This window comes from Dendrobates tinctorius, unplaced genomic scaffold (genome assembly GCF_039654945.1).
Source record: "Dendrobates tinctorius isolate UK_male_01 unplaced genomic scaffold, ASM3965494v1 ptg000304l, whole genome shotgun sequence".
Taxonomy (NCBI): Eukaryota; Metazoa; Chordata; class Amphibia; order Anura; family Dendrobatidae; genus Dendrobates; species Dendrobates tinctorius.
In genome coordinates this window covers 656,337-683,760 of record NW_027361971.1, presented here as the reverse complement: position 1 = coordinate 683,760, position 27,424 = coordinate 656,337, and the positions used below count along the sequence as shown (strand labels likewise).

Below are 27,424 nucleotides of genomic sequence, written 5' to 3'. Positions count from 1 at the left end.
AGTGACCCAAAGCGGAGTGGTAACCCAAAAAGGGGTGGAGTCCCCAGGAGGGGGTGGCAACCCAACGTGGGGTGGTGGTCCAGAAAGGGGCCAAATTTGAAGGAATGACAGCACTGGGTGACTCAGTGGGTATGTCTGAAGTACCGCAGTATATGTGTATGTCATTTCCAGAATGTGGGATATTCTTTCCAAATGATGACGGGCCGCAAGTGTGTACCATGATACTACACCGGGAAGGGATATCGGGACGGTTGGACTCAAAGACTCAGGTGACTCTGGTAGGAACTCCTCTCACTCTCTGTCTGACCGAGAAAATGGTCCAGGTTCGCTGTGCACATGGGGTCACAGTGAACTATGCGGTAGACAGAGTAGTGTTTAAGGAGTTCAGAGGCAGTAAGTGCCAAGGTGGCAGTATACCACCAGACTTAGTGTATGTCTGGGAGTGGGGCCGGGACTTGGTCAGGGTTGATGACCTATGCCAGGAGGATAAAGATGTGTCTACTGTAGGGCTAGCAGACACTGAGATGCTGACGCCTCCTAATGTGGACAAGCCAGACGTAGGGGTGACCAGAGAAAGAATGGCGTCGGACGAATTTACTGACCTAACGTCACCTGAGGGGTACATCAGTGTGAATAAGAACAGTGAGGTAAACAAAAAGAGCGGAGCTGACACACAGAGAGAGAGTGCCTTGGGGGTTCACCGGACGGTGTGGTGTGACTGTGATGTGTAGTTACCAGTGGCCACCCCTTGGACAGAATCTAGTGCTGTGCTGACTGAAACTCGTGACAGGACGGATGGTAACCTGGTCGAGAAGATAACGGGAGTAGAGACACAGTCAGAGGGTAACTGGGGGGTTCACTCGACTGATGGGACTAACCCAGGGGTACCCTTAGACGATATGATTAAAGAATGATGATAGTGCAACACATACTGGCCAAAAGAGAACTAGAGCAGGAGATACAGTTAATAAAAGAGACAGTGAAGGAACAGCTCGAACGAGAAAGTGTGATGATACAAACGGCCAAGCACAGAGTGAAGGAGCTCGAGAAAGAAGTCTTGAACCTCAGAGGTCACCTGTCAACGTGGCACAGTGTGAACAACACCTTAAGAGAGGATGTGGTAGGGCTTGAGAAAGAAGTCTTGGAGCTCAGAAGTCACCTTTCAACGTGGCAAAATGTGAACAAGACCCTTACAGAAGAAATGAAGGAACTCAGAGGAGTAGTTAAAAGTCTTCTGCGGGAGAAGTTGGATGAAGACTTACCGCGGGTGAGCGCAAGTGATAACAGGACAGGACGGCCAGTAGCCCTCGGGGCAAAGGGTCATGAAGGGACCAAGTCATATGAAGTCGATGAGTTAAGAAAGGAAGAAGACAGTCACCCGGTCGGGTCAACGGCAGTGAGGGAAGTGTCCGTGGTAAAGCTAGAGCCTTCGGTCCAGGAAGAGAGCAAGACCACAACGTTCCAATTTGTGATTGATGTACCAGAGGACATGCAAGGGGCCTGTGCAGAGGAAGGTATGCATGAGGCTTTCAAGGAAGCGGTCAAGGCATGTGAGGTGCAATGGGCACCTGAGACTCGGCAGTTGGTGATAGTATCGGACAGAGAAGATACATCTACCCGAGTAGTTGTCCTAAAGGAGATGCATCTACAATGTCTCTACACTAAACCAAGGGTCAGGCAGAGTAATGTGAACGCTGCTCGATGCCTAGAGTTAGCAAGGGAGGCTATGGATCAGCTTGGTTTGCGGAAAGAGGTGGTGCCGGTACCCAAAGCTCTGATTGGGAGAATCATTGGAAGATCCGGGAAGGTAATGCAAGACCTTGTAAATATCTCCGGTGTGGTGAGAGTGAGGATCCCTCCTGATGATGAAGACCAAGTATCTAGTGAGGTGGGTAGGATTCCCATCCTGGTGGTTGGCTCCGTGGAGAGCCTGAGAGACTTTCAGATGCTATTGGAGTATCGGGTGAGGTACCTGCAAGAGATCGAGCAGTTGAGGCAGGACCGTCGGCGAATTAATAAAGAAGTACGGAATACCAGGTGGCGGCCGCCTGCAACCCAACGAGATGTAAGAACTCGAAGAGTTCCACCAAGAAGTGACAGGGCAGATGGCCGAAGAATGTCAGCAAGTGGTAGTTCGACTGGCAGGATGACGGGATGACGTTGAGAGACCGTAGTTCCTGTGAGACCCTGAATGAATCAGACTTAGGCCAGACAGTAGGCCTGATTAGGACTGATGACCATACCAACCGGGGGGGGAGCTGGTCGGGGAACGGAACAAACAGAGAGAGGAAGGTGGTGACTGGACCGTGTCTGATAACGCACTGTAACTGGAGGGTCAAAGAGCAGGACCGATATTCTGACCGCTGGGGGCGGGGGAGGCCTAACGTAGAGAGGAGGCCGTATGACAGGTGGAAAAGGTTCTCTCGACCTGTAGGGCAAGGTGTGATGAATGCCCGGTCTCGAGAGCCTGATGTAATGTTGTGTATCCAACCCCACAAAGCCACCCCCTTTGAGATACACAACCATCCTTCAGGATTCTGCCACTCATCCTCTCCCTTGGAATCTCCACACAGCGCCCCCTAGCGGACATAGTGGTTACTACACCACATACCTTGCCCCTCTGTTCAAACTTGAGATGGAGACTTAGTTATGCGTATTGATCAGCAATGGTATTGCTGAGGTGTTATTTCAAGGTATAAGGGAGAAGTCTCTAGGTAACTTGGGAGTTGGGCGGGCCAGTTACCTACAAACCCACCCAGGGGTGTGTCTGCAAACGCCTGTATTAAAAAGCTATGTGAGTGTGTGAAGGACTTGTGATGAGGTCATAGTCACGTGACCCGGTGGGTGTGGCTATAGACCATATAATGTGGCCAGGGTAGGTCACATGTGAGGAATGCTGGGACCTGGTTGGTCCAGTGTGGAAGGTCCTGCAGACATGGAACTTCCTGCCTGACAGCACGTGTGAAGTGGCTGTGAGCAATGGCAATATGTGCCTGAGAGTTCCCTGGAGGGAACGAACGTATGCGGAATGCTGAAGCCACATGAGGAGCCCTGACTTGGGTGAGATAATTGTGAGGCTAAGTGAGCCTGCGCACTGGACATTGATAATAAGATGGAAGCATTATAATGTACGCTATGCTGGTAATGCTATTAAGTGAACTTTCTGTTGCTGCTGTGGTTTATGAGGCGTGAATAAACCGCAAGGACTGTATGATTTGTTGGAAAATCCTGTGCCAAAACTGGTTTTTGTTCGCTGCAAGCGAGAATCCCCTAAGTAAATGACAGCGCTACCTCACACTTGTTATATAGCTTCCTCTGCTGTTATGTACAGTCCTCTCTTACATAGTGTATTCTTGTTAATTCTGTTACTCACAGCGCCCTCTTTTATTACATAGTCCCCTCTCTTTTTAGATATAAAATGACTGCTGATGGAGGAGCCGGTGACCAGACGACCAGGCCATCAGCTCCTCCATTAGAAAGGAAGCTTTCCCCATCAGCTCCATCAGCCATCATTCCATTATACAGTTAGAAAGACAGGACGGTATGCAATAAAAAGCATAAGAGACGGTGCTGTACATAACAAGAGAGGGCACTATATAATAAGGGATGGCAATATACATAATAAAGGAGACTATGTAATATATATACACATGTATGTGTGCGTGGTTATATATATATATATATATATAATATAGCTTTGTCGCCATAAAAGGAGGGAGGCCCAGACACATTTCTTACACAGGGGCCCCAAGCTGTCAGTGTCCACCCCTGAGGCCAGCACATAACACCAGACCAGGACAAGGTGTAGGCATACATATAGATATGGAGTTCAAACCTCTCACTCCCTCCATATATTTTTTCTAAAAGCAGAAATAAATACCAACAGAGTATAGAGAAAAAATACTTTCCCCTTCTCTCTTATGAAATCTGTTATTTGGGCAAAATATTAACAATAACAAGCAAATGAAGCCATACAAATACACATTAATTTATAAATTCACACACACGACATCCCATAATAGTGACCCGCTGTGCTATTGTGATACTCTGCCCAAAGTAAAGTAATACTATTGAATCCTACCTCATAGTAGGCCCAGAATCCAGCCTCCCTGGTATATGGTCCAGCTGATCCTGCTCCAGCCACCGGGATGCCTACATCACACTTGCTAGGATTTGGGTTTCTGAATGTTCGGCCATAAGTTGGGAATCCAAGAATTAGTTTCCCTGCAGGAGCTCCATTGTTTTTCCAATAATTCATGGCATAATGCTAGGAACAAAGTAACCATATGATGTTTGGGATTACATAGGACAGGGATGTCAAGCTCATATACACAGTGGGCCAAAATTAAAAACTTGGGAAAAGTCTTGTGCCAGCCTTGATATTTATAACATTAAACACAACAAAAAATGGGTGGTGGGGTTATGATGAGGGGTAAAAAAATGGGTTGGGGAAATCTTCCTATGGTGGGAAGAATCCCAATACTGCAGGATAAGTTAGAGTTGTGGGGATCGTAAACAGCAAAAGGAGTATGCAAAAGATGTGGTGACTCTCAAATACAAGGAAATATAGGGAAGTAGAGAACATAAGTACGTGAAGAGTATGCAAACAATAGCATTCACAGAGTCAAGATAGTAGGAAGTGAACAAAATGTTAAGATCTCAATACAATGGGGAAATGTTAGAATGTATTAAAAACAAAACAGAGAATACATGATCAAATCGAATAACAAAATAAATCATGGCATGATTACAGCGGCTCAATAGCATACCTGTTCCCAGATTATGGAGGAGATAGAGGGTAGGAGCTTTGAGCAAGCAGATGTGTGAAAGAGGACAAAGGGACTGAGAACTGATGTAGCATTAGGAGGGAACTTCCAGCTCAGGGGAATGCTGGTCAGAAAGTGCATCATAACTAGGGGGCGCGTTACTACGGGGCATGTTGTAAATAGTCTTGTGTCAACCAGAGAGCGTGCCAGATCGGAAACACGGGATATGTAGTATTAGCAGTGCATGCGCTGTCTACCAGCCAGCCACATCTAGTAGACATTTGATCTTTTCTTGTGGACCAAACATAATTAGATTGTGGGTCAGATTTCGCCCGTGGGCCTGAGTTTGACATCTATGATGTACAGAATTATATAAAGCCTTAAAAACAAGGTTAGAAGTGAGATTTACAATAGTACAATGCGTCAGAATTCTGATACACAATGCAACAAAAAAGTGGTGTACATGCAATACAGCAGATCCATCAGAGTGTTTTTGTAGTCTTTATGGGTAGCACGGTGGCTCAGTGGTTAGCGCTGCAGCCTTGCAGCGCTGGTGTCCTGGGTTTGAATCCCACCAAGGACAACATCTGCAAGGAGTTTGTATGTTCTTCCTGTGTTTGCGTGCGTTTCCTCCGGGCACTCCGGTTTCCTCCCACACTCCAAAGACATACTGATAGGGAATTTAGATTGTGAGCCCCATCAGGGACAGTGATGATAATGTGTGCAAACTGTAAAGCGCTGTGGAATATATTAGCGCTATATAAAAATAAAGATTATTATTATGCAAGCTCAAACAGATTTTTGGAAAACGGGCGAAGCCTAACAGTAGGACAGAGTGGCCAAAAGAGTCGGACAAATTCATCATAATTACTCCCCAAAGTGATGTAAATAATGACAGAAGTGTACTCCAGTCAACTACTGAGCACTACTTTGTTGCAGAGCAACTGGAAGATGCGCCAAATTTGAGGAAAAGGGCTTGTCTCTTAAAAATTTTGCCGCATATTACATCATCAGCCTCTTAGTGTTTTAGATGCAACTTACATCTCAGTACACAGTTCTGAAAAGTGTTTAGGAAAGGAGTCACAACTCAGAATAATCATGAAATATAGCAACTTAACTTTCATGTGGTCATAAATCAGCTGAGAGGTCCTCAGAGAGAGAAAGAGTGGCATTATAGACTCTTCTGTCAGTACAGGCTCTCTGAAGGATTAACTCCTCATTCAGCAGCCAGTAATAGACAGTGCAACACTGAGGCATACAATTTGTAATAACTCCTAATTGAAAAATACATTTTAGCCAAAAATATATGGATGTAAGTATAAAATATTCTGTCAATTAAATCCATATCCTTAAAATCGCTTTAAGGTATAGTAATGTCCATCAAAAAAATAGTGAAGTACTGTGTTAGCCCATGAAATCTATATGATTTTACTAAGAAAAAATAAAAAATTTGTCAATATAGACTAGTGATGAGCGAGTATAATTGTTGCTCGGGTTTTCCCAAGCATGCTCGGGTGTCCTCCGAGTATTTTGGCGTGCTCAGAGATTTAGTTTTTTTTCGAAGCAGCTGCTTGATTTGCGGCTGCTAGACAGGCTGAATACATGTGGGGATTCACTAGCAAACAGGCATTCCTCACATGTATTCAGCCTGTCCTGCAGCTACAAATCATGCAGCTGCATCGACACAAGCTAAATCTCCGAGCACGCCAAAATACTCGGAGGACACCCAAGCATATGTAGGATAGTGGAGGAGAGATAGATGAAGAGAGAGATTGAAGAGACCAACAGGGATGGGGGGTGACCCACTTCTTGGCGCCGACAGACTTGAGACTGAGACAGAAATTGAGTTCAACAGGTCCGTGTTTATTCACCGCCTTTTTGACGACTTCCGCACTTCGCCACAGGAATTTCGCATTTCCTTTTTACACAGACCCGGGTACCTTCACTTCTTATTGTGTAGGTCGTGGCTTCCTTTGTGTCTCTTTCCACTGTGGCTGCCCTAGGCACTTCCACCACAGCGCTTCACCATTCAAAGTACACGGTTACTTGTTACTCTCAGACCATCTCCGTCTGCCGCTACTGTCCTTTGGGCCACCCCCCATGACTGTCTCAACTGTCAGATTCTCTCTGAGGGCTTTCCACCACCTTTCACTTCACGGCAGACCCTCCTATCTAGTGAGCTCCCCTGGTTGACTGGAACTTCTAGAACCTTCCCTCAGCCTTTATACTACCAGCCCTGGTAGCTCCGCCCACTATCACCTGACAGTTATCCTGACCAATGGAAGTTACACAGTCACTCTACTACTCTCCCTACTGCCCTCTAATGGTCACACTACAGCACTTCACCCTTTTCTCTTCATCTCAGCACCCCTGTACCTACACTGCGCTGTCCCTCTGCCTATCACTAAAGGCAGATCTGTCCGTCAGGTCAACCTCCCTACACTCCTCCTTCCTTTGTCCATTGTTGTCCTCGACAATCTCATCCTATTCTCCTGGGGGTACGTGATACTGGGGACCTGACTCATATACCTTGGTCTGTCTACATTATTCCTGCCTCGCCATCCTGTCAACTTGAATAAGTCGTGGTTGGCATACTCCCCGCACCTGGGACCTGTTGAACACACATTTTTTTCTTTTATAACACTTTAACATTTCAAATTCACTACACACTTTAACATATTTGCTGCAATACGTTTTTATCAAAACAGAATTTTTTTTTTAGATTTTTTTTTTTAACACAACTCACTCAAAAAGAAAATGTTAACCAGATGAGGACAGGGGTGCTCCCCCTTCCTTTAAGAACCACACTTCCTGTGGGCATCCCTGCTACACCAGAAGTAGGACGTTCTTTCCCATGGGGACGCGGAACAGTCCCCTCTTTTGTGCAATGGTGCACTGCAGTCCCGGCAGTCCAATATAGTAGGTGCTCCGGGCCACCTCCTGGCGGCCCATGTCTCGCCATAACAGGGGACTCCACAGCCATGGAGTCTTCTGGGATGCCAACAGTATTACTGGGCCTCGAGTGTCCCTGATGCTTGAGACCCAGGAGTCCTCGTCCCTTTATGGAGGCTTGTTCCCCTCAGGGTAGGCGATGACGGCCACCGTATAGCAGCTGCGGGGACAATATTCTTTGTAAAAGGAGACTAAATCTCCCTCCCGCGGAACCCGGCCGTGCTTGATGGAAGCCACGTTTAAATAAATTTTATAGCGCATGGTGAGATCTCTGATAAACCCGTAGCCCTTGCCAGCATCCAGGTACACCAGCCGCCCATATGACTGAGATACAGGAATGGCGGCCTCCCCTTTTTCATGGAGCAGCACCCACACCTCCCGCTCCTCAGTCTTCTTTTCCTCGATGACCTCCGCAAACCAAGCAGAGGGTCCGGTATAGGCCGCGGAGTCCGGTGGGCGGGTCGCAGCCGAGAGTGGAGCAGAGGCGTCCGCAGACATTGGGGAGCAGGCCGCAACCGGAATAGCGGACAGGGCAGAAATGGCCACAGGTGTTATCGGGTAGGCTGTGTGGTCAGTCACAGCCGAAATCAAGGTGGCCGTGGGCTCGGGTGAGTAGGCCGCAGCCATGGTCGCAGATGAAACAGCGGTGGCCGTGGGTGCCGGTAAATAGGCCGCGGTGACTTGCGACGGGCCCGAAATGACAGCAGGCTCTGGTGAATAGGCCGCGGCTGGAAAACGGATCACCGCAGGGGCAGCAGTAGGTTGGCTCTGCACCGGCGTCGCAGAGCGGGGCAGATCAGGACTGTTATCGAGAGTCATGGAATCATCCAGGGCTGTAGTCGCTGAAGAGCAGGAGGTCAGTCAGGGAGACCGAGGGCCGGAGTCAGGGTCCGGGGGCCTGTTTGGTGCATTAGGCCTGGGGGCGGGTTCTGCCTGTGATCCCGCCGGCTGAGCCGGGGGAACGCTCACCTTCCCCGGTGTCACGGCTCCCTGTAGGCTTTCCCGCAGCTTCTCAAAACGCCATGAGTCTTCACTCTGCCCTCCGGCAGGGCTGGCCTCCAGACCCGATGGCTCTGCAGGAGATGTTTGTCCAGCTTCTTCCACCGGTGGGTGCAACGAGGTACGGACCACCGAGAATGGCTCCCAGGGGCAGGTCTCCCGGCAGGTTTCAACCTCCTGATGCCATTTCCATTCCAGGCGTCCGAGGCCACAGCAACTGCAGCGTCACACATCGCCCGAGTTTCCAAGGCTCAATGGCGCTAAGCAGCTGCACCCAGTCTTTTCACCAGGGCCACTCCCGCTCGGGGGTGGGGCGTTGATTGGCCTCTCTATCCATTTTCCAAGGGCCAGCATGGGAGGGCAGCTGCCTCCTGATGTTAGCCGTTCCCCCCCAGGGGCGGGTGCGACACAGTCCTAGATTGTCCATTACAGTTTCAAACTCCTGTGCTTCCTCCTGACGCTGAAATGCCACAGCTATTTTAACAGTACACTTTTCTGCTCCGGTTTCACTTATTGTCAGCTAGAAACTTGAAGCACAGTCCCAAATTGTAATCCACAGGTAGATTAAAATTCTTCACCCCGTACAGCTTGGGGTCCTCTGGTACTTTGTGGCAGGCTTGCCGCTGAAGATGTGTTTGCGGCAATGATCCTGCCGACTACGCCAAATGTAGGATAGTGGAGGAGAGATAGATGAAGAGAGAGATTGAAGAGACCAACAGGGATGGGGGGTGACTTACTTCTTGGCGCCGCCAGACTTGAGACTGAGACGACTTCCGCACTTCGCCACAGGAATTTCACATTTCCTTTTTACACAGACCTGGGTACCTTCACTTCTTATTCTGTACGTCGTGGCATCCTTTGTGGCTCTTTCCACTGTGGCTGCCCTAGGCACTTCCACCACAGCGCTTCACCATTCAAAGTAAACCGTTACTTGTTACTCTCAGACCGTCTCCGTCTGCCGCTACTGTCCTTTGGGCCACCCCCCGTGACCATCTCAACTGTCGGATACTCTCTGAGGGCTTTCCACCGCCTTTCACTTCACGGTAGACCCTCCTATCTAGTGAGCTCCCCTGGCTGACTGGAACTTCTAGAACCTTCCCTCAGCCTTTATACTACCAGCCCTGGTAGCTCCGCCCACTATCACCTGACAGTTATCCTGACCAATGGCAGTTACACAGTCACTCTCCTACTCTCCCTACTGCCCTCTAATGGTCACACTACAGCACCGCACCCTTTTCTCTTCATCTCAGCGCCCCTGTACCTACACTGCGCTGTCCCTCTGCCTATCACTAAAGGCAGATCTGTCCATCAGGTCAACCTCCCTACACATGCTCGGGAAAACCCAAGCAACGAGTACACTCATTCATCACTAATATAGATCCCTTTAGGTTTCTTCATTGTTACCTTGCACACATCTGACGCATTTCTCTCTACACGTCCTTGTAGTAGTGCAAAGGAATCACATGTCAGGTTAGTGGCCATTCAATCATAGCCCCTGTGGTGACATCACTTGTGACTACATACTTCTGTGGCAACCTATTAATTGGTTGGTCTGGTCACATGACATCTATATAAGCAAAGCATCACTGCACAGGCGTATAGACAAGTACAGCAGAAATCCTAAAGGTTATTATAGCATAAAGCTTCTAATTAACATATTAGTCTCAGTAAAACTTTTTTCCTTTAAATGTCAAGGAAAAGTATAAAAGTCATAAAACAATAAATGTAAAAATAAAGTATCTAATATTTGTAAAATGCATATATTGTAATGTACAACATGGACACAGGGCAGTCTGTTCTGCGCAGAAGTCAAGCATTGGACACATTAAGTTTCCAGCAGACTGAGGATTGCAGTACACTATCCTTGTCTATAGTTAGCGATTGACCAGAGGGTGAAGAGGATCATCGCAGGGGGAGAGGGCTCGGCTGGTTTATTATACACACACATATGTACATGAAACTTTTAGAGAAATATTAATAGTAAAGGAAATAAACTAATTTTCTTACAATATTAAAGTATACTAAATCTCCGGAGTCTGTGGATCCCTTACAGAGGGGGCTGTTATGTCCAGACTGAGGATCCCACCCACCATGGAAATCATAAGACATCACGCTGATGAAATCCAGTAACCTATGGAGAAACAAGCAAAGTCATTCCCAATTTCTTTCTAAATGTTGTACAACATGCAACAGTCACACTCATTCTTGTGATCTTCCATTATGCAGTTAAAACCACGAACTATGACAGACTGGTCACATTGCGGAAGATTACAAAGCCTCAAGAACTTCACCGTAGCCCCTTAGTTTACTTCTCCATACTCACCGTCCGATCTCTGCTATCTCATATCCAGCATCTATGGTGCCTTTTCCTGCAGACACTGCCGCTGTGATTAGGAGTCGTGGAAGACCTGAGGATCTCGCTTCTTCATTAAATGCATCAAGCATTTCCTAATAGAGGGAAGGGAAAAGCACAGTTTAAGGCCCCCTTCACAAGTCCATTTTTTTGTCCGTATGGGGTCTGTTTTTTAAGGACCGGAAATACAGACACACGTACACCCACTGTATTCAATAGTAGTGAGCAGATGTCAGGTTTTTCACAAGGAACGTGTGTCTGTGTGAAAAACCCCAGATATCTTTTTTTTTTACAGCAGCACGGAGCAATTGCGTACTGCACACGTGCACACTGATAACACATAGATGACATTGGAAATGAAAAGCTCCAGCAGCTGGGAAGGGCAGTACAGTTAGTGCTTTTCCCAAGTGTCGGGTGCCGATTACAACTATCATCATCCTCGCCTGCTCTCCCTGCGATCAGTGAGACTAGACGACACGGATGACAGTTGTAGTAAGCAGCCGCCACCTGGGAATAGCATGCATTAACTAAATCTAATATATAAAGCTCAATGTGGGTGTGTATGTATGTATGTATGTATGTCCGGGATTGGCATCCGCACCGTCGCAGCTACAGCCACAAAATTTGGCACAGTCATACGTCCGGACCCCGAGAGCGTCATAGGCTATGTTGTGAGGCAAAATTTTAACCCCGCGGGTTCCAATTCACCAAAGAATTTTGCTCCTATCTACATAATGGGGAAAACGTGAAAGGAAAAGTGTTGGAGGCAAATTGACAGCTGCCAGAAGTTAACAAGGGGGACTTAAAGAAATAGAGCGATGGCGCCAAAGAGTATATACTGTACAGTTGCTAAGGTGGGGCCCTGACATGGGATACTCACCACACACGAGGATATGAACATGTGGCGCCCCTGAGGGTTCAGTCGCCACAGAGGTACTGCACCTCCTCCTGAGGTGTAGTAACCCACTCTCCAGGTAAGATGGTAACACCTGACCAGCCTCCAACACCTGCATCCCACACAACATATTAGTGTAGCAAAGCACCTTGGGTGGCTCCCTGCTTGGAACACGAAGAGTCCTGGGAGGTGGGTGGAGCTTAGACTGCACAAGAGAGCGGGAGAATATTAAGAAAAGGACAGTCTGTGAGAGAGGATCACCTTTGAGAGATGGAGTGAAGGAGGTGCTGCAGCAGACTTCAGTGACCTGGAGCTGCTGGCACGGGAAAGAGAAATAGAAAGCCTGATTCTCAAGAAGGAAGAAAGATTAGTGCGGAACGTAAGGAGAAGAGAACTAAGGACTAGGGTCGGAGTGGAGCCCTTCCTCAAGTTCTAAGCGCATGGCCGGGGTCCGGTCACCGAGGTTGTATGGATACTGATAGTCCTACAGCAGACACCGGAGGAATAGAAGTTGTCACCACTTTATTCCCATCTAGGACTTGGGGGCACAACAGCAAGGTGAGTGAGCCGGGACTTGATAGCAAGGAGTCCCCAAAGCAGGCTACAGCTGTATGCCGTACAAGTAGAGTTCTGAGTAACATCAAGAAGGAGGAACTTGGGTTTAACACACAACTACAAGTACCTCAAATAAGCGCTAGTGAGGAGACGTTCAGAACAGGCACACGAAAGGGAGAGCTGGAGAGGTTAATTCCATCTGCCTGGGAGTTGGCTGAGCCCCTGGTCTGGAGACCGCAGCACTGAAGCGGGCACCAGTCTGTGCCAAGAACGTGAGTAAAAGAACTGGAACTGCATTCATCTGTCTCATTGCCTTCTTCCTGCGCCAACCCACTCAGCACTGCTATATCTCTGTGCCTAACACTGCATCATCTGCTTCTCCTCACTATCTCCTCATTTGCCCACCTCATCTACTCTGCCCTGGGATTACAGCCCTACCCATGGAGGGCTACAACATCATTGCTGCACCACACCATCTGTCCCAGAGAAGCAACCCTGCAGCACTGGTCAAACTGACCAGAAACCACGGTTGGCATCACGAATCATCTCAATGACTTTATCCCCATCACTCTACCCCCTTTTACATGGACGCCCAGGGCCACGGACCGGGTCACTGTCACTGTGACATCTCCCATTGAAATCAATGGGCCCGGCTCCGAGTACCCCACGGCCCTGACGGGCGATCCAAACACACACACAAAATGCACCACACACTACCACGAATATCTATGTATTTATCCATCTTTATATCTCTATCTTTGCACACCTAACACCTAATCATCTATCGTTTGCATAGGCAAATTATAATGAGGGCAATCTTAGCTACCACCTGGAGCCCGAAGCTCTGGGGGCCCATAATCAGATTGCCCTCATCATACCTCAACGGTATAGAATGGCAGCTCCAGGGGAAATCCCATCACCTCTACTGTGATGTGTCAGTGTGATGACATCTTCATTCCCACAACAAGGGCCTTAGAAAACATGGCGCTTCCCACCAAATGTATAAACCAAACAGACTAAGGAAGCATGTTGCCATAAAATACACATAGCTTTATTAAAGTACATATAAGACACACATACATGATAAAAGGAGATATGTATACCAGGGTATCACAAGTACATGGCATCCAAAAGTGGAAATAGGGGCTCAAAACACAGTGCTATACCGCCAGAAAGAGAAAATGCAATATGATCATAATGTGGGCGCTGTATTATAATTTACTAAAGTCATGTGCCCACTGATGAGTTTGAAAAAATTTCAAGACGCGTCTCACATGGCAATCTTACTTTTGCTCATAGAGAGGCGCTCAAGGAACTTAGCAAACTTAAAGAAGTGCTGATTAAACCCGCTGACAAAGGGGGAAATGTGGTGCTATGGCCTGTGGCAGCATATGAGAGAGAGGCGTTCAGACAGTTGAGGGACAGTCAGTGCTATCAAAAAATGACTTATAATCCCACGTTAGCCTACCAGCAAGAAATTAAGGCAATTTTAGATCGTGCCTTTCTTGATGGATTGATTAATCAAGAACTCAGGGACAATCTGGTACCTGAATTCCCCAAGGTAGCATGCATATATTTCATACCCAAAATCCATAAGAACTGCACCACCCCGCCAGGACGACCCATCGTGTCTGGAAACGGGAGTCTATGTGAGACTGTATCTAAATATCTAGACTTCTATATGAAACCTCTGGTCCATGATCTCCCATCATACGTGAAAGACACGAGAAAAGGAAAAGGAGAAGATTCCCTAGGGTTAGAAAAAATAGTAAAAGGGATGCTCTACCTATACCAATAACCATGGCTGAAGTTGTGTCCAGTACCTGTGGGAAAGATGCCACCCCGTTGGGCCTTATCCTCTACATCTGACTGTAAATACTGCTAGTCATAAAGTAAAAGTTTAATTGTTTATATGAATCTCGTGTCCCCTGACTTAATTGCTGCCCTGGTTCCAGAAGAGGGATTCCTGGAGTCAGAAGATGCCTGCGGGCAAGCAGTAAGTGGAAAGCACCACATACACAACAGCAGTACACTGTGACGGGGCCACCCTTATCTGTAAGGTGCCAGGGCGAGTGTGAACTAAAGCTCGCCCACGACCACCTTGGTTGGGCATCATACAGTAGCTAATACTTTCTAGTCTTTGCTCTATACTTTCAAGTATATAGAAAGGGCGGCTTCTAAGCGTAGCCAACCAAAGAATGTGCATGTTTGTTCATTTTGATGTTATTACAGTTAATTTTTGAGGAACTTCTGAGGAACTTTTTCTGGTGGATTCCAAGCAGAATACCCCTGAAAAAGATGTTGTGTGCACTTAGCCTTACGGAACCCAGGTGAAAACTGATGGTTCCTGTTTTAACTCAGTGTCATTAAATAGGATTTGTTGGGATCCAGTTGAAATAAAATCTATCATGATGTCTATCATTTTATATGCAGCATACTCCATGATATGCTATATATACGTATGGTGTCTAATGGAGCATGTAAAGCAATGCATGGAGGCTTCAGACCAAGCGGACAACATATTTATATCAGCAGATCTGACAGAGTCCCCACCTTTATCAGTATAGTAAATCTCTTCTTATCTTCTGGAGGGCTGCCTCGAGATCCTGGATACTCAAAATCGAGGTCAATTCCATCAAAGCCAAATTTGCGGAGATATGCAATCACTGATTTAATGAAAATTGACCGGTTCCCAGAATTAGTAACCATATCAGTGAACCTAAATGCCAGAGGTGAAAGGGTTATAAAGAAGTTCTATGACTTTAGCACCTATACTGTATACGTGTATGTGCATTTGCTTACTTCTGTGTCCCAAAGTTCCAACCTCCAATTGCCAGTAATGTCACAAGTTTTGTATTGCTGAAAGAAGAAAATAAAAGCAAATTATAGCATCATGTGTTTGTTTTATACAGAATATAAGAGCTGGATAGACCTTGTGAAGCCTTAATTATAAGACTCTAACAAAACCAGGACTGAATTATTCTCAAAAACAGTCAGTATCAAAGCTTGCGAGTAAATACTAACATCTTTTTTAGGTCATTAAACTGTTTGTATAGGACATCGTCATTCCACTCATAAGGTGCAATCTTATGCTCATTCATGGTGGCAAAGGAATATATGAGATGAGTGCAGAGCTGTGGGTCGACATCCCCTGGCATGAACTTTCCCTGGTCAGGCCGGTACTGTGACCAGTTTGTAAAGTAACAAACCAGTTTGTAGGTAGAACCTGAAAAAGTATAAAAACATTAGTTTTATATGGAATGCAAAGCAGTTTTGAATTTCATAATTAGTTTTATCATATAATCAACTGAAAAGTGGGAAAAAAATTCAAGCTTTTTTAGGTTTTGTGTCTACATTACATTACTGTAAAAATGACCTGGCAATATGGTTCTCCAGGTTAGTACAATTACAGAAATACCAAACTAGTAAAGCTTTTTTTTATTTAAATGGAGAAAAAAAAGAGAAAAAAAAAATTCAGAAATGAGTAAAAAAAAAAAGTTGAATGTGTTGCCATGTTCCGAGACCCATTACGTTTTCAATTTTTCATTTGATGGTACTGTGTGAGGACTTTTTCTGTGGAGAGCTGTGTTTTAGTTCATACCATTTTGGGGTACTTATATAATTTTAATCACTGTTTATTGCACTGTTCCAGTGACCAAATAAAACCCCAGAAATTCTGTCAATGTGAGTTTTTTATTTTCAATTTCCAGCATTAACCGCACCATTTCTAGCATTAAAGATTTTTTTTCTAGTCGGGGAAAAAGGAGAGTCATTCAAATTTAGATTAATACTCTGCAAGTAATATTTAAGGAGTTATAGGTGGACAGAGTTCCACCGTACTCGCTGATGTTAGAGGCAGATGATGGCTGTATGACTCAGCCACTAGCTGCTGGGACCAATTACTGAGCCTGCATCAAAGATAAAGACTGGACAAATTATGTACCAATTCATCATATGTCAAGAATGGCTGAATTACAAATACCTGCATCAGCAGTAACATATCTAAAATACAGTTTAAAATCCTGCTTCCTTCTCCAATTTCGTATTTATACTATTTTGTTGTTCTTCCACTATATTGTGTTGCTTAGCTACTTTTTGTTTTGGCCTTTTTTACAATTTGATATCTATAGCAAATAAGTTAATATCTTACCCAGCTGAACATGTAGCAGCAGGAATAGACCTGTATCACAGAAAACACATAAACTTAATTTCATATCATGGCAACAAATTACATCATGAAATCAATCACAAATCCTCAAAACTCAGATCATGCAAAGGGAGAAAAGATCATAATAATAATTGCAGAGATGCTGGAGAATAAGTGTGGCATGCATCAATCTAACAAACCTGATGTGCAAACATCAATGGACATTCGAGTAATATTATTGACGATCTTACCCGCCCAAAGCAGCATCTTCCTCATTTCTTCGTCTGACTCAGCAATGCCCAGAGGTTGCGATAGCACTTTACAGAGTAGGAATTCCAGCTATCAGTCTGAGAACTGTACAGGTGAATACAGTGATAAAAAAAAACAAAGACATAAATTTGACATAAAAAAAAGCACCTGGATGTTGGAATAGTGAATACTGGAAAACATGTTGGAACTATGAAAGCTGGTAAAGGTAGGGTGATATTGAATATGCAAGGGCAATCATTACAAAAACATAGTTCAAGGCTACAATCAAGGGCATTAAATCTGAAATTATATAATGATACAATTTATATAAAGATGATTGTATGTCACAAAGAGAGATTCTAAATAAAAGCTTTTTTGGTTTGAGATTCTACAGTGCTACACCTTTAAATAAATTACCATACCCAATATACTACCACTTAGTAAAAAAAGAGGAGATATGTCAAAAGTAAAAGAAAAGTCAAAGATGCTATAGGATTTTTACAGGATGAAAATGATGAAATGGTAAGACAGGATGTTGAGAAGGCTGAACTTTTAAATTCCTATTTTGCATCTGTTTTCTCTCAGAAAGGAAATGCAACATCAACTGTTATTCACTGTCCTATTAAGGGAATAGAAGAATCCAGGATATCTATAAACAGAAAGATAGTGAGGAAACACTTAGCTAACCTAAATGAATTCAAGTCTCCAGGTCCAGATGAATTACACCCCAGAGTACTGAAGGAGATAGCAGAAGAAATTTTTGAACCCCTCTCCATAATCTTTGAAAATTCTTGGAGAACAGGAGAAGTGCCAGAAGACTGGAGAAGAGCAAATGTTGTTCCTATCTTCAAAAAGGGGAAGAAGGTGGACCCAGGCAACTATAGGCCGGTGAGTCTGACTTCTATACCAGGAAAGATCTTTGAACAAATTATTAAACAACATGTATGTCAATACCTGGATAAGAATGAAGTGATTAAACAGAGTCAGCATGGGTTTCTAACTAATAAGTCATGTCAGACTAACTTAATTTCCTTCTATGACGGTATCACTGATTGGGTGGATCAAGGAAATGATGTAGATATAGTATATCTTGACTTCAGCAAAGCATTTGACAAAGTCTCTCATACAATCCTTATTGAAAAAATGACTAAGTATGGAATGGACAAGGCAACTGTTAGGTGGATTCATAACTGGCTTAGTGATCGGACCCAAAGAGTGGTCGTAAATGGCTGTACATCCAGTTGGAAGAATGTCTCAAGTGGGGTACCACAGGGCTCTGTCCTGGGCCCTGTATTGTTCAACATCTTTATCAACGATTTAGATGAAGGAATTGAGGGTAAACTGATTAAATTTGCTGATGACACAAAGCTAGGAGGGATAGCTAATACTAGAGAAGAGAGAGAGAGGATTCAAAAAGATTTAAATAAACTGGAGAAGTGGGCAGCAACTAACAGAATGGTTTTTAACAGGGAGAAATGCAAAGTACTACATCTGGGCAATAAAAATGAAAAAAGCATATATAGAATGGGAGGAATAGGGCTAAGTGACAGCACATGTGAAAAAGACTTGGGTATACTAATAGATCACAGACTGAATATGAGTCAACAGTGTGATGCAGCAGCAAAAAAGGCAAATGCAATTCTAGGATGTATTAACAGAAGCATACAGTCTAGATCACGTGAAGTCATTATTTCCCTCTACTCCTCTTTGGTCAGACCTCATCTGGAATATTGTGTCCAGTTTTGGGCACCACATTTTAAAAAAGACATCAACAAACTGGAGCAAGTTCAGAAAAGAGCGACCAGAATGGTGACGGGTCTGCAAACCCTGTCTTATGAGGAAAGGTTGCAGGATTTGGGAATGTTTAGTTTGCAAAAGAGAAGACTGAGAGGAGACTTAATAGCTGTCTACAAATATCTAAAGGGCTGTCACATTGTAGAAGGATCAACTTTATTCTCATTTGCACAAGGAAAGACTAGAAGCAATGGGATGAAACTGAATGGGAAGAGACACAGATTAGATATTAGAAAAAACTTTTTGACAGTTAGAGTGATCAATGAGTGGAACAGGCTGCCACGAGAAGTGGTGAGTTCTCCTTCAATGGAAGTCTTCAAACAGAGGCTGGACAGACATCTGACTGGGATGATTTAGCGAATCCTGCTTTGAGCAGGGGGTTGGACCAGATGGCCCAGGAGGTCCCTTCCAACTCTACGATTCTATGATTCTATGATTCTATGAATTGGGCTCATGCTTCAAACATGCCTCAATCACACCCATCCTCAAAAAGTCCTCTCTTGACCCATCCTCTGTATCTAGCTATCGCCCCATATCACTTCTCCCCTTTGCCTCAAAACTAGAGGAATAACACATCCATCTAAAACTGTCCTCCCACCTCTCCTTCTGCTACCTCTTTGACTGCTTACAATCCAGCTTCTGACCGCATCACTCCACTGAAACTGCCCTGACTAAAGCCACCAATGACCTACTAACCACCAAAGTCAAACAACGCTACTCTGTTCTCCTCCTCCTGGACATGTCCTCTGCTTTTGACACAGTGGACCATTCCCTATTACTACAGACCCTCTCATCTCTTGTCATCACAGACTTGGCCCTATCTTGGATCTCGTCATACCTAACAGACCAGACATTTGGCATCTCCCACTCACACACCACCTTCTCACTACACTCTGTCAGTCGGTGTCTCAAAAGGTTCAGTCCTAGGGCCCCTGCTCTTCTCTATTTACACCTTCGGCCTAGAACAGCTCATAGAGTCTCACGGCTTTCAGTATCACCTCTATGCTGATGACAAACAGATCTACCTCTCTGGACCTGATACCACCTCCCTATTAACCAGAATCCCACAATGTCTGTCTGCTATTTCCCCATCTCACTCACACTCCCCAATGGACCTATCCATTAAAGTAAATGACTGCTCACTTTCCCCAGTCCCACAAGCTTGTTGCCTTGGGGTAATCACTGACTCTGATCTTTCTTTCAAACCACATATCCACGCCCTTTCCACTTCCTGCCAACTTCAAATAAAAAATATTTCCTGGATCCGTGTACCGTGTTAGCCAGTAGATAGAAAAATATTTAGAATTGAGAGTCCCCAGTGGTTGATACCTTTTAATGGCTAACTGAAAAGATGGTAACAAATTGCAAGCTTTTGAGACTACTCAGGTCTCTTCATCAGGCATTGACTAATACAAAATCTGAAGAATCACATATTTATGCACAACACAGCACAGAAAAATGCAATAGATAAGACAAGTGACGTGAAGCAGAACTATCATTATGGGGGAGTGATAGACAGTTATGGCCAAAAATATTGGACCAGTTCATAGATAAGTGTGGCGCCCCAGAAGAAGAAGCGTTATGCTTCGAACCGCGTAGGGATTAAAGGGTTAACTTTTCTTAACCTTGTGTGGTTATGGAATCTGTCTGGCAGCGCACTTAAAGTCCAAGAATTTAATCCGTATTAAGAGTGTGAGATAGAGAAGATCCCCGGGAGAGGGATGGAGGAAGGAAGTGCTGCAGCAGGCCACAGTGATCTGGGTCTGCTGGCACAGGAAAGAGACAGAGGAAGGAAGCTTGATTCTCCATTGGAAAGAAAGATTAGCATGGAACGTGAGGAGAATAAGAGAACAAGGACCAGGGTTAGAGGAGAACCCTTTTCAAGTTCTAAGCGCAAGGCCGGGGTCCGGTCCCCGAGATTGTACGGATACTAATGGTCCTGCAGCAGACACCGGAGGAATAGAAGTAGTGACCACTTTATTCCCACACAAGACTTGGGGGCACAACAGCAACATATTAGTGAGCCGGGACTTAATAGCAAGGAGTCCCCAAAGCAGGCAAGAGCTGTCTGCTGTACAAGTAGAGTTCATAGGAACATCTCACAGGAGGAACTCCAGTGTAACTCAGTACTAGGAGTACTTCACTCAAAGGCGCTATAAGAGGAGACGTTCAGAAAAGGCACATATGCTGGCGGAGTGTTGGAAGGGAGTATTCCATCTGGCCTGGAAGTTGACTGAGTCCCTGACCCGGAGGACACGGCACGGAAGCGGGCACCTGTCTGCACAACAGACTGTGAGTAAAGCTTTGGAACTACATGCCCTGGTGTCCTCCATTTATTCCTGCGCCAACCTGCCCAGCACCGCTACATCCCTCGCGCCTGACATTACATCATCTAAGTGTCACTTCACCTACACTGCCCTGGGACTACAGCCCTGCCTGTGGAGGGCCATAACATCACTGCTGCACCACACCATGTTTCCCAGAGGATCTGTCTGCAGCGTCGGCTTACAACTCTATTGCCGAGTACCACAGGTGGTGTCACGAATCACTTATACATTTTCACTACCATCAGCACACTGAAACAACCCCTTTTTACAATGGTCACCCAGGGCCACAGGCCGGGTCCCAGCTGCCGTGACATCTCCCATTGAAGCTCATCGGGCCCGGTACCGAGTACCCCACAGGCCTGGTTGTGAGGGCGACCCATTTTTGGCATCACGAACAGGATGACGAGACCCGATGCCATCGGGTTCTGTGTGCCTGAGATCTGTTGGACTTAAAATTTTTGGAAATGTGCAGAAGACCTAATTTGATAGACTGTGAGATGAATGTTTAAAATGGCCGCCGGCGCGGTGAAGAAGGGCGTGACAACCTGAGTGGTCCTAAGAAAAGACCACGAACTGTCCTGGGCCTCCCATGTCTGAACTTTTATACAACAGCAACATGGCCCACCTCCCGAGGGGTTCGTATACTGGCTTGGTATGGAGGAGTTGGAAGAAGACGCCGCCCCCAGAAGGAGGAGCGGAAGCCAGTGGCGGGAAAAGAGCCGAGGCGGCAAGAAGAACGCCAGAACGCCATATTGGAAGGAGAAGGGTGGAGACCTGCGGAGCGCGAGGAGGTTGCATTGAATCTCCCCGGCGCCATGGCTGAAGGCGCCCGGCTTCCAGGATGGACTGTCAACAGCTGGAGGAAGAGATTGCCTGGTTGACTCGTGAGCTGTGGCTGAAGCAGGAGGCATGCTGGAGGAGGAAGTGGCAGCCCCCCCTGGAGGGGTCTACACCCGCGGTACCCCAGTTACCGGTACCCACCATTGCTGCGCCGGATCTCCCCCAGACGAACCCTGTAGCGCCTGCGACTGCTACAACACCACCGGCAGCATTCCCTGCAGTCTCTCCGTTACCATAGCCGCTGTGTGAAGCATTGGAAGCTGAAGCGGAGGAAGAGGAGCTCCCGCCTGGACCTGACGCGGCCGCGCAGGTCCCACCAAGAACCCCCACAGACCCAGAGCCGTTATCTGCTCCACCACCGCTGGCACCTGGACCTGCTACCCCGCTGGATACCCCTGCAGCTGCCCACCGTCCCAGGCCTGCACCGGAACCGCAACACTGCCGGGAAGCACCAGGTATGCCCGTCGGCCCTGAAGTTAGGAAAGCCACTGGGTGCCCGCCGGCTATGGCGGCCGGACAGGTGGTGCTGGACTTGACTTGGTTTGGGACCAGGATATCAGTCCCCGGGGGGAACCACCTGAACCCCTGACCGTGGTGCCGCGGTCCACAGTGAGCAGGGGCCGGTCCCGGGAAGAGGAGGAAACAGAAGCCCGATACCAGGAGACCATCCGCCAGTTGGCCGCCGAGCAGCGGGAGAGAGAACAGCGGAGGTTGGCTGTGCTGGGCCCAGATCTGGACCGCAAGGAGAAAGCTGGTCACTATGGGTCCCGGGACTCGGCAGGATGGGGCCAGGTCCTTAATGTGAACCACGAGCGAGGGTTCTGTTTCATCGCCGACCCTACACGGATCTCTGACCTGTTCTTTAGCCGGAGAGACGTGGAGTCTCATCTCCAGAAGAGACACCCCGCTCGAGACTTACAGCCGGGGGAATATGTGACTTTCACACGGCATGAAGAACTTTGAGGCTGGTACAATTTAAACGTACGCCGGATACCCGAGGACTTTCTCGCCACCTTTAAGAAAGAAAAGGTCTGCGCTTCCCCGGTACCTCCCACTGTGATCACCAAAACTGTGTTGGTACCCATGCCCGTACATCAAGCTGTACCAATCCAGCATCCCTTGGTACAAATTCCTACTTAGGATCAGCGAGTCCTCAACCCCTCAAGACACCAAGAGTATCTCCCCTGGAAGTAGCCCAAGCAACCAGCTTCCAGAACCCCAGGAGGGGATAACTATCCCTAATAAGTAACTTTGTTACTTTGGAGGGTATTTGCACCCTTTGTTCTTGTTTTCTATTTTTCTTTATAGTTATCATGTTTTTGTTTCTTCCCACTTGTTGCCCAGTTTGATTGGCAGCCTTTGCACCTGAACTGTGGAGATCATGGACCCTGAGTGATCCAGAACTGTTAATTTATATAGTTTGCACCTCTTTAGGTGCTTTCTCTTGGTTTTACATAGGAACCTGCCCTTGGAACAAGGACTACCTCGTTATAAGGACATTTCCAGACATGATGGCCGGTCCAATGTCTACTCTTTGCACTTGTTGATAATGCTTAGTATTTTTGAATAAGAAACTAGGAAGTGAAAGTATTAATGACAGATTTCATAGGGTTTAATTGAGATAGAGACATACAGTGAAGGTTTTACAATGTTTGAATAAAGATGTGAGATTTGAATAAAAATATGCAGAAGACAAATCTAGACAAAAGGAGAAGAAGAAAGTAGAAAATGTGAAAGATAACAGAAAAGAAATGTGTTGCTAGAAAATGTGTTACTCAAGCTGATAGTGAATTTGCTTCTATAGCACTTTAAATTAGGTAGCATAACTTTACATATAGATAGACAGTTAAATTGTTTGTAATGTCCAAGAATGAGTGCCTCTCATATTGAGAAGATTAGATAAGAACTGTTCATTATGCAATATAAAAATTTGTATGTTCCTGTATTGTCAACTTTGTTTCCTTACAGCCCGTGGACATGCTGTGTTTAACGGGGGGTATGTAGCGCCCCTGAGGCTCAGTCGCCACAGAGGTACTGCACCTCCTTCTGAGGTGTGGTACCCCACCATCCAGGTAAGGTGGAAACACCTGACCACACTCCAACACCTGCACCCCACACCACAAAGTAGTGTAGCAAAGCACCCCTTGGTGGCTCCCTGCTTGGAACACGAAACATGCTGGGAGGTGGGTGGAGTTTAGTTTGCACCAAAAAGAGCGGGAAGAGTTGAGTCAGTCAGTCAGTCTTTCATTCAGTGAGTGAGTGAAGATGTAGAAGGACAGAGTGTGAGATAGAGAAGATCCCTGGGAGAGGGATGGAGGAAGGAAGTGCTGCAGCAGGCCACAGTGATCTGGATCTGCTGGCACAGGAAAGAGACAGAGGAAGGAAGCTTGATTCTCCATTGGAAAGAAGGATTAGCACGGAACGTGAGGAGAATAAGAGAACAAGGACCAGGGTTAGAGGAGAACCCTTTTCAAGTTCTAAGCGCAAGGCCGGGGTCCGGTCCCCGAGATTGTACGGATACTAATGGTCCTGCAGCAGACACCGGAGGAATAGAAGTAGTGACCACTTTATTCCCACACAAGACTTGGGGGCACAACAGCAACATATTAGTGAGCCAGGACTTATTAGCAAGGAGTCCCCGAAGCAGGCAAGAGCTGTCTGCCGTACAAGTAGAGTTCATAGGAACATCTCACAGGAGGAACTCCAGTGTAACTCAGTACTAGGAGTACTTCACTCAAAGGCGCTATAAGAGGAGACGTTCAGAAAAGGCATATATGCTGGTGGAGTGTTGGAAGGGAGTATTCCATCTGGCCTGGAAGCTGACTGAGTCCCTGACCCGGAGGACACGGCACGGAAGCGGGCACCTGTCTGCACAACAGACTGTGAGTAAAGCTTTGGAACTACATGCCCTGGTGTCCTCCACTTATTCCTGCGCCAACCTGCCCAGCACCGCTACATCCCTCGCGCCTGACACTACATCATCTAAGTGTCACTTCACCTACACTGCCCTGGGACTACAGCCCTGCCTGTGGAGGGCCATAACATCACTGCTGCACCACACCATCTGTCCCAGAGGATCTATCTGCAGCGTCGGCTTACATCTCTATTGCCGAATACCACAGGTGGCGTCACGAATCACTTATAAACTTTCACTACCATCAGCACACTGAAACAACCCCTTTTTACAATGAGTGCCCAGGGCCACGGGCTGGGTCCCAGCTGCCATGACATCTCCCATTGAAGCTCATCGGGCCCGGTACCGAGTACCCCACAGCCCTGGGTGTGAGGGCGACCCATAGGCAGTGAAGGTTTTATTGTCCTGTGATTGCGGTCTGGTAATGTGTTGTGACGCCCCCACAAGGTCTTAGGAGCAAATTCCTTAATTGATGTAAGAAGACATCTGTACATTCCTCATCCAAGATGAAAATCCCTAGTCCATGCACTCATCATTTCACACCTTAAATACTTGACTGCTGCAACCTCCTGTGCTGTGGCCTCCCTTCTAACACTCTCGCACCCCTCCAATCTATTCCAAATTCAGCTGCCCGACTAATCCACTTATATCCCCGCTATTCTCCACTCTGTCAATCCCTTCTCTGGCTCCCCATTACCCAGAGACTTCAGTTCAAAACCGTAACCATGGCATACAAAGCCATCCACTACCTGTCTCCTCCATCTCCTGGTACTTACTTGCACGCAACCTCCGATCCTCACAAGAACTCCTTCTCTGTTCCCCGCTAATCTCCTCTTCCCACAATCGCATACAAGATTTCACCAGCGCATCGCCCCTACTCTAGAACTTTCTACCCCAACAAATCAGACTCTTGCCTAACATGAAAACCTTCAAAAGGAACCTGAAGACCTGCCTCTTCTGACAAGCCTACAACCTGCAGTAACTCCCGATCCACCAAACTGCTGCACGACCAGCTCTACCCTCACCTACTGTATCCACACCCATCTATTGTAGATTGTAAGCCCTAGCGGGAAGGGTCCGCTCTCCTGCTGTACCAGTTGTGACTTCTATTGTTTAAGGATAGATTATTGTACTTGTTTTTATTATGTATACCCATTTTCACATGTAAAGCGCCATGGAATGAATGGCACTAAAATAATAAATAATAATAATATGGCTTGAATTTACTCCAATAGACAGTAATGAAGAGACTCACATATATGTAAAGTCAATTCACACATGCTTCTCCTTCCAATAGTAATTTTCTAAATGCAATGTGTTACATACACGTTCTCCTAATAGGTGAACATCTTAGCAGGAGAATACCACTTTCATTGCAAAACCCTATTTAAAGGAACCTGTCATTTGATTCCTGCTGCCCAAACCACGGAGAGAATAAATCAGATCCTGGCTGCACAATTGGCGCCAGGTACAGTTGTAATAACAATAATAATAATAATCTTTATTTATATAGCGCCAACATATTCCACAGCGCATTACAGTTTAACAGTTTCAAAACACAAGTCATAGTAACAACGTTAACAATACAATAATTAAAGCAAAATAAGATGACCCTGCTCGTGAGAGCTTACAATCTACAATGAGGTGGGGGAGATACAAAGTACAGGTGTGTATTTACAGTGATGTATTTACAATGATAGTCCAGCCATCTTGAGGGAGTGAGGGATGGATGGAGATAGTGAATGGGCTACTCATGCACACTTACACATAGAATGATTTTGATTAGTGAACGTGATAGGCCGCTCTGAACAAATGTGTTTTGAGGGAGCGCCTAAAACTAGGCAAATTGTGGATAGTTCTAATTTCTTGGGGTAGAGCATTCCAGAGGATTGGCGCAGCGCGGGAGAAGTCTTGGAGTCGGGAGTGGGAGGTACGGATTAGTGCAGAGGTTAGTCAAAAGTCATTTGCAGAGCGCAGCGGTCGGTTAGGCCGATAGACAGAAATGAGAGAGGAGATGTAGGGGGGGTGCTGCATTGTGGAGAGCTTTGTGGGTGAGAACAAGTACTTTGAATTGTATCCTTTAATGAATAGGCAGCCAATGAAAGGACTGGTGAAGATCAGACGTGTCCGAGTACCAATTAGCCACATAGATGACCCTGGCTACTGCATTAAGTATGGACTGGAGAGGGGATAGTCGAGTAACGGGGAGGCCAATTAATAGAGCATTGCAGTAATCCAGGCGGGAGTGGATCAATGCTACAGTGAGGGTTTTTGTTGTTTCTATGGTGAGGAAAGGGTGGATTCTAGAGATGTCCTTTAGGTGTAAGCGGCAAGAGTGGGCAAGAGATTGTATATGGGATGTGAAGGAGAGATTGTTGTCAAACATAACACCCAGACAACGTGCCTGCTGCCGGGGTGTTATTACAGTGCCACCCACGGAGAGGGAAATGTCAGATTTAGGGAGGTTAGTAGATGGCGAGAGCAGAAGAAGCTCAGTTTTGGATAGAGAGTGGACATGATGTTGGAGACTGCGGACAGACAGTCACTGGCGTTCTGTAGTACAGCGGGGGTAAGGTCGGGGAATGATGTATATAGTTGTGTGTGATCAGCATAAAGATGGTACTGAAAGCCAA

At 46.2% G+C, this 27,424-nt stretch overlaps 1 protein-coding gene across 1 annotated transcript in view; it reads right to left on the bottom strand.

Moving 5' to 3' along the window:
- LOC141073498 (acidic mammalian chitinase-like) overlaps positions 1-27,424 on the bottom strand; it is a 73,855-nt gene that overhangs the window by 14,984 nt on the left and 31,447 nt on the right. Inside the window, exons 2-9 of the mRNA XM_073560743.1 lie at positions 16,919-17,021; positions 16,671-16,700; positions 15,545-15,746; positions 15,323-15,379; positions 15,074-15,239; positions 11,041-11,165; positions 10,725-10,848; positions 4,082-4,267 (exon numbers count right to left, since the gene is read on the bottom strand). Coding sequence (XP_073416844.1) covers positions 4,082-4,267; positions 10,725-10,848; positions 11,041-11,165; positions 15,074-15,239; positions 15,323-15,379; positions 15,545-15,746; positions 16,671-16,700; positions 16,919-16,943 — 915 coding nt within the window. The 5' untranslated portion in view covers positions 16,944-17,021. The remainder of the gene's footprint in view (positions 1-4,081; positions 4,268-10,724; positions 10,849-11,040; positions 11,166-15,073; positions 15,240-15,322; positions 15,380-15,544; positions 15,747-16,670; positions 16,701-16,918; positions 17,022-27,424) is intronic.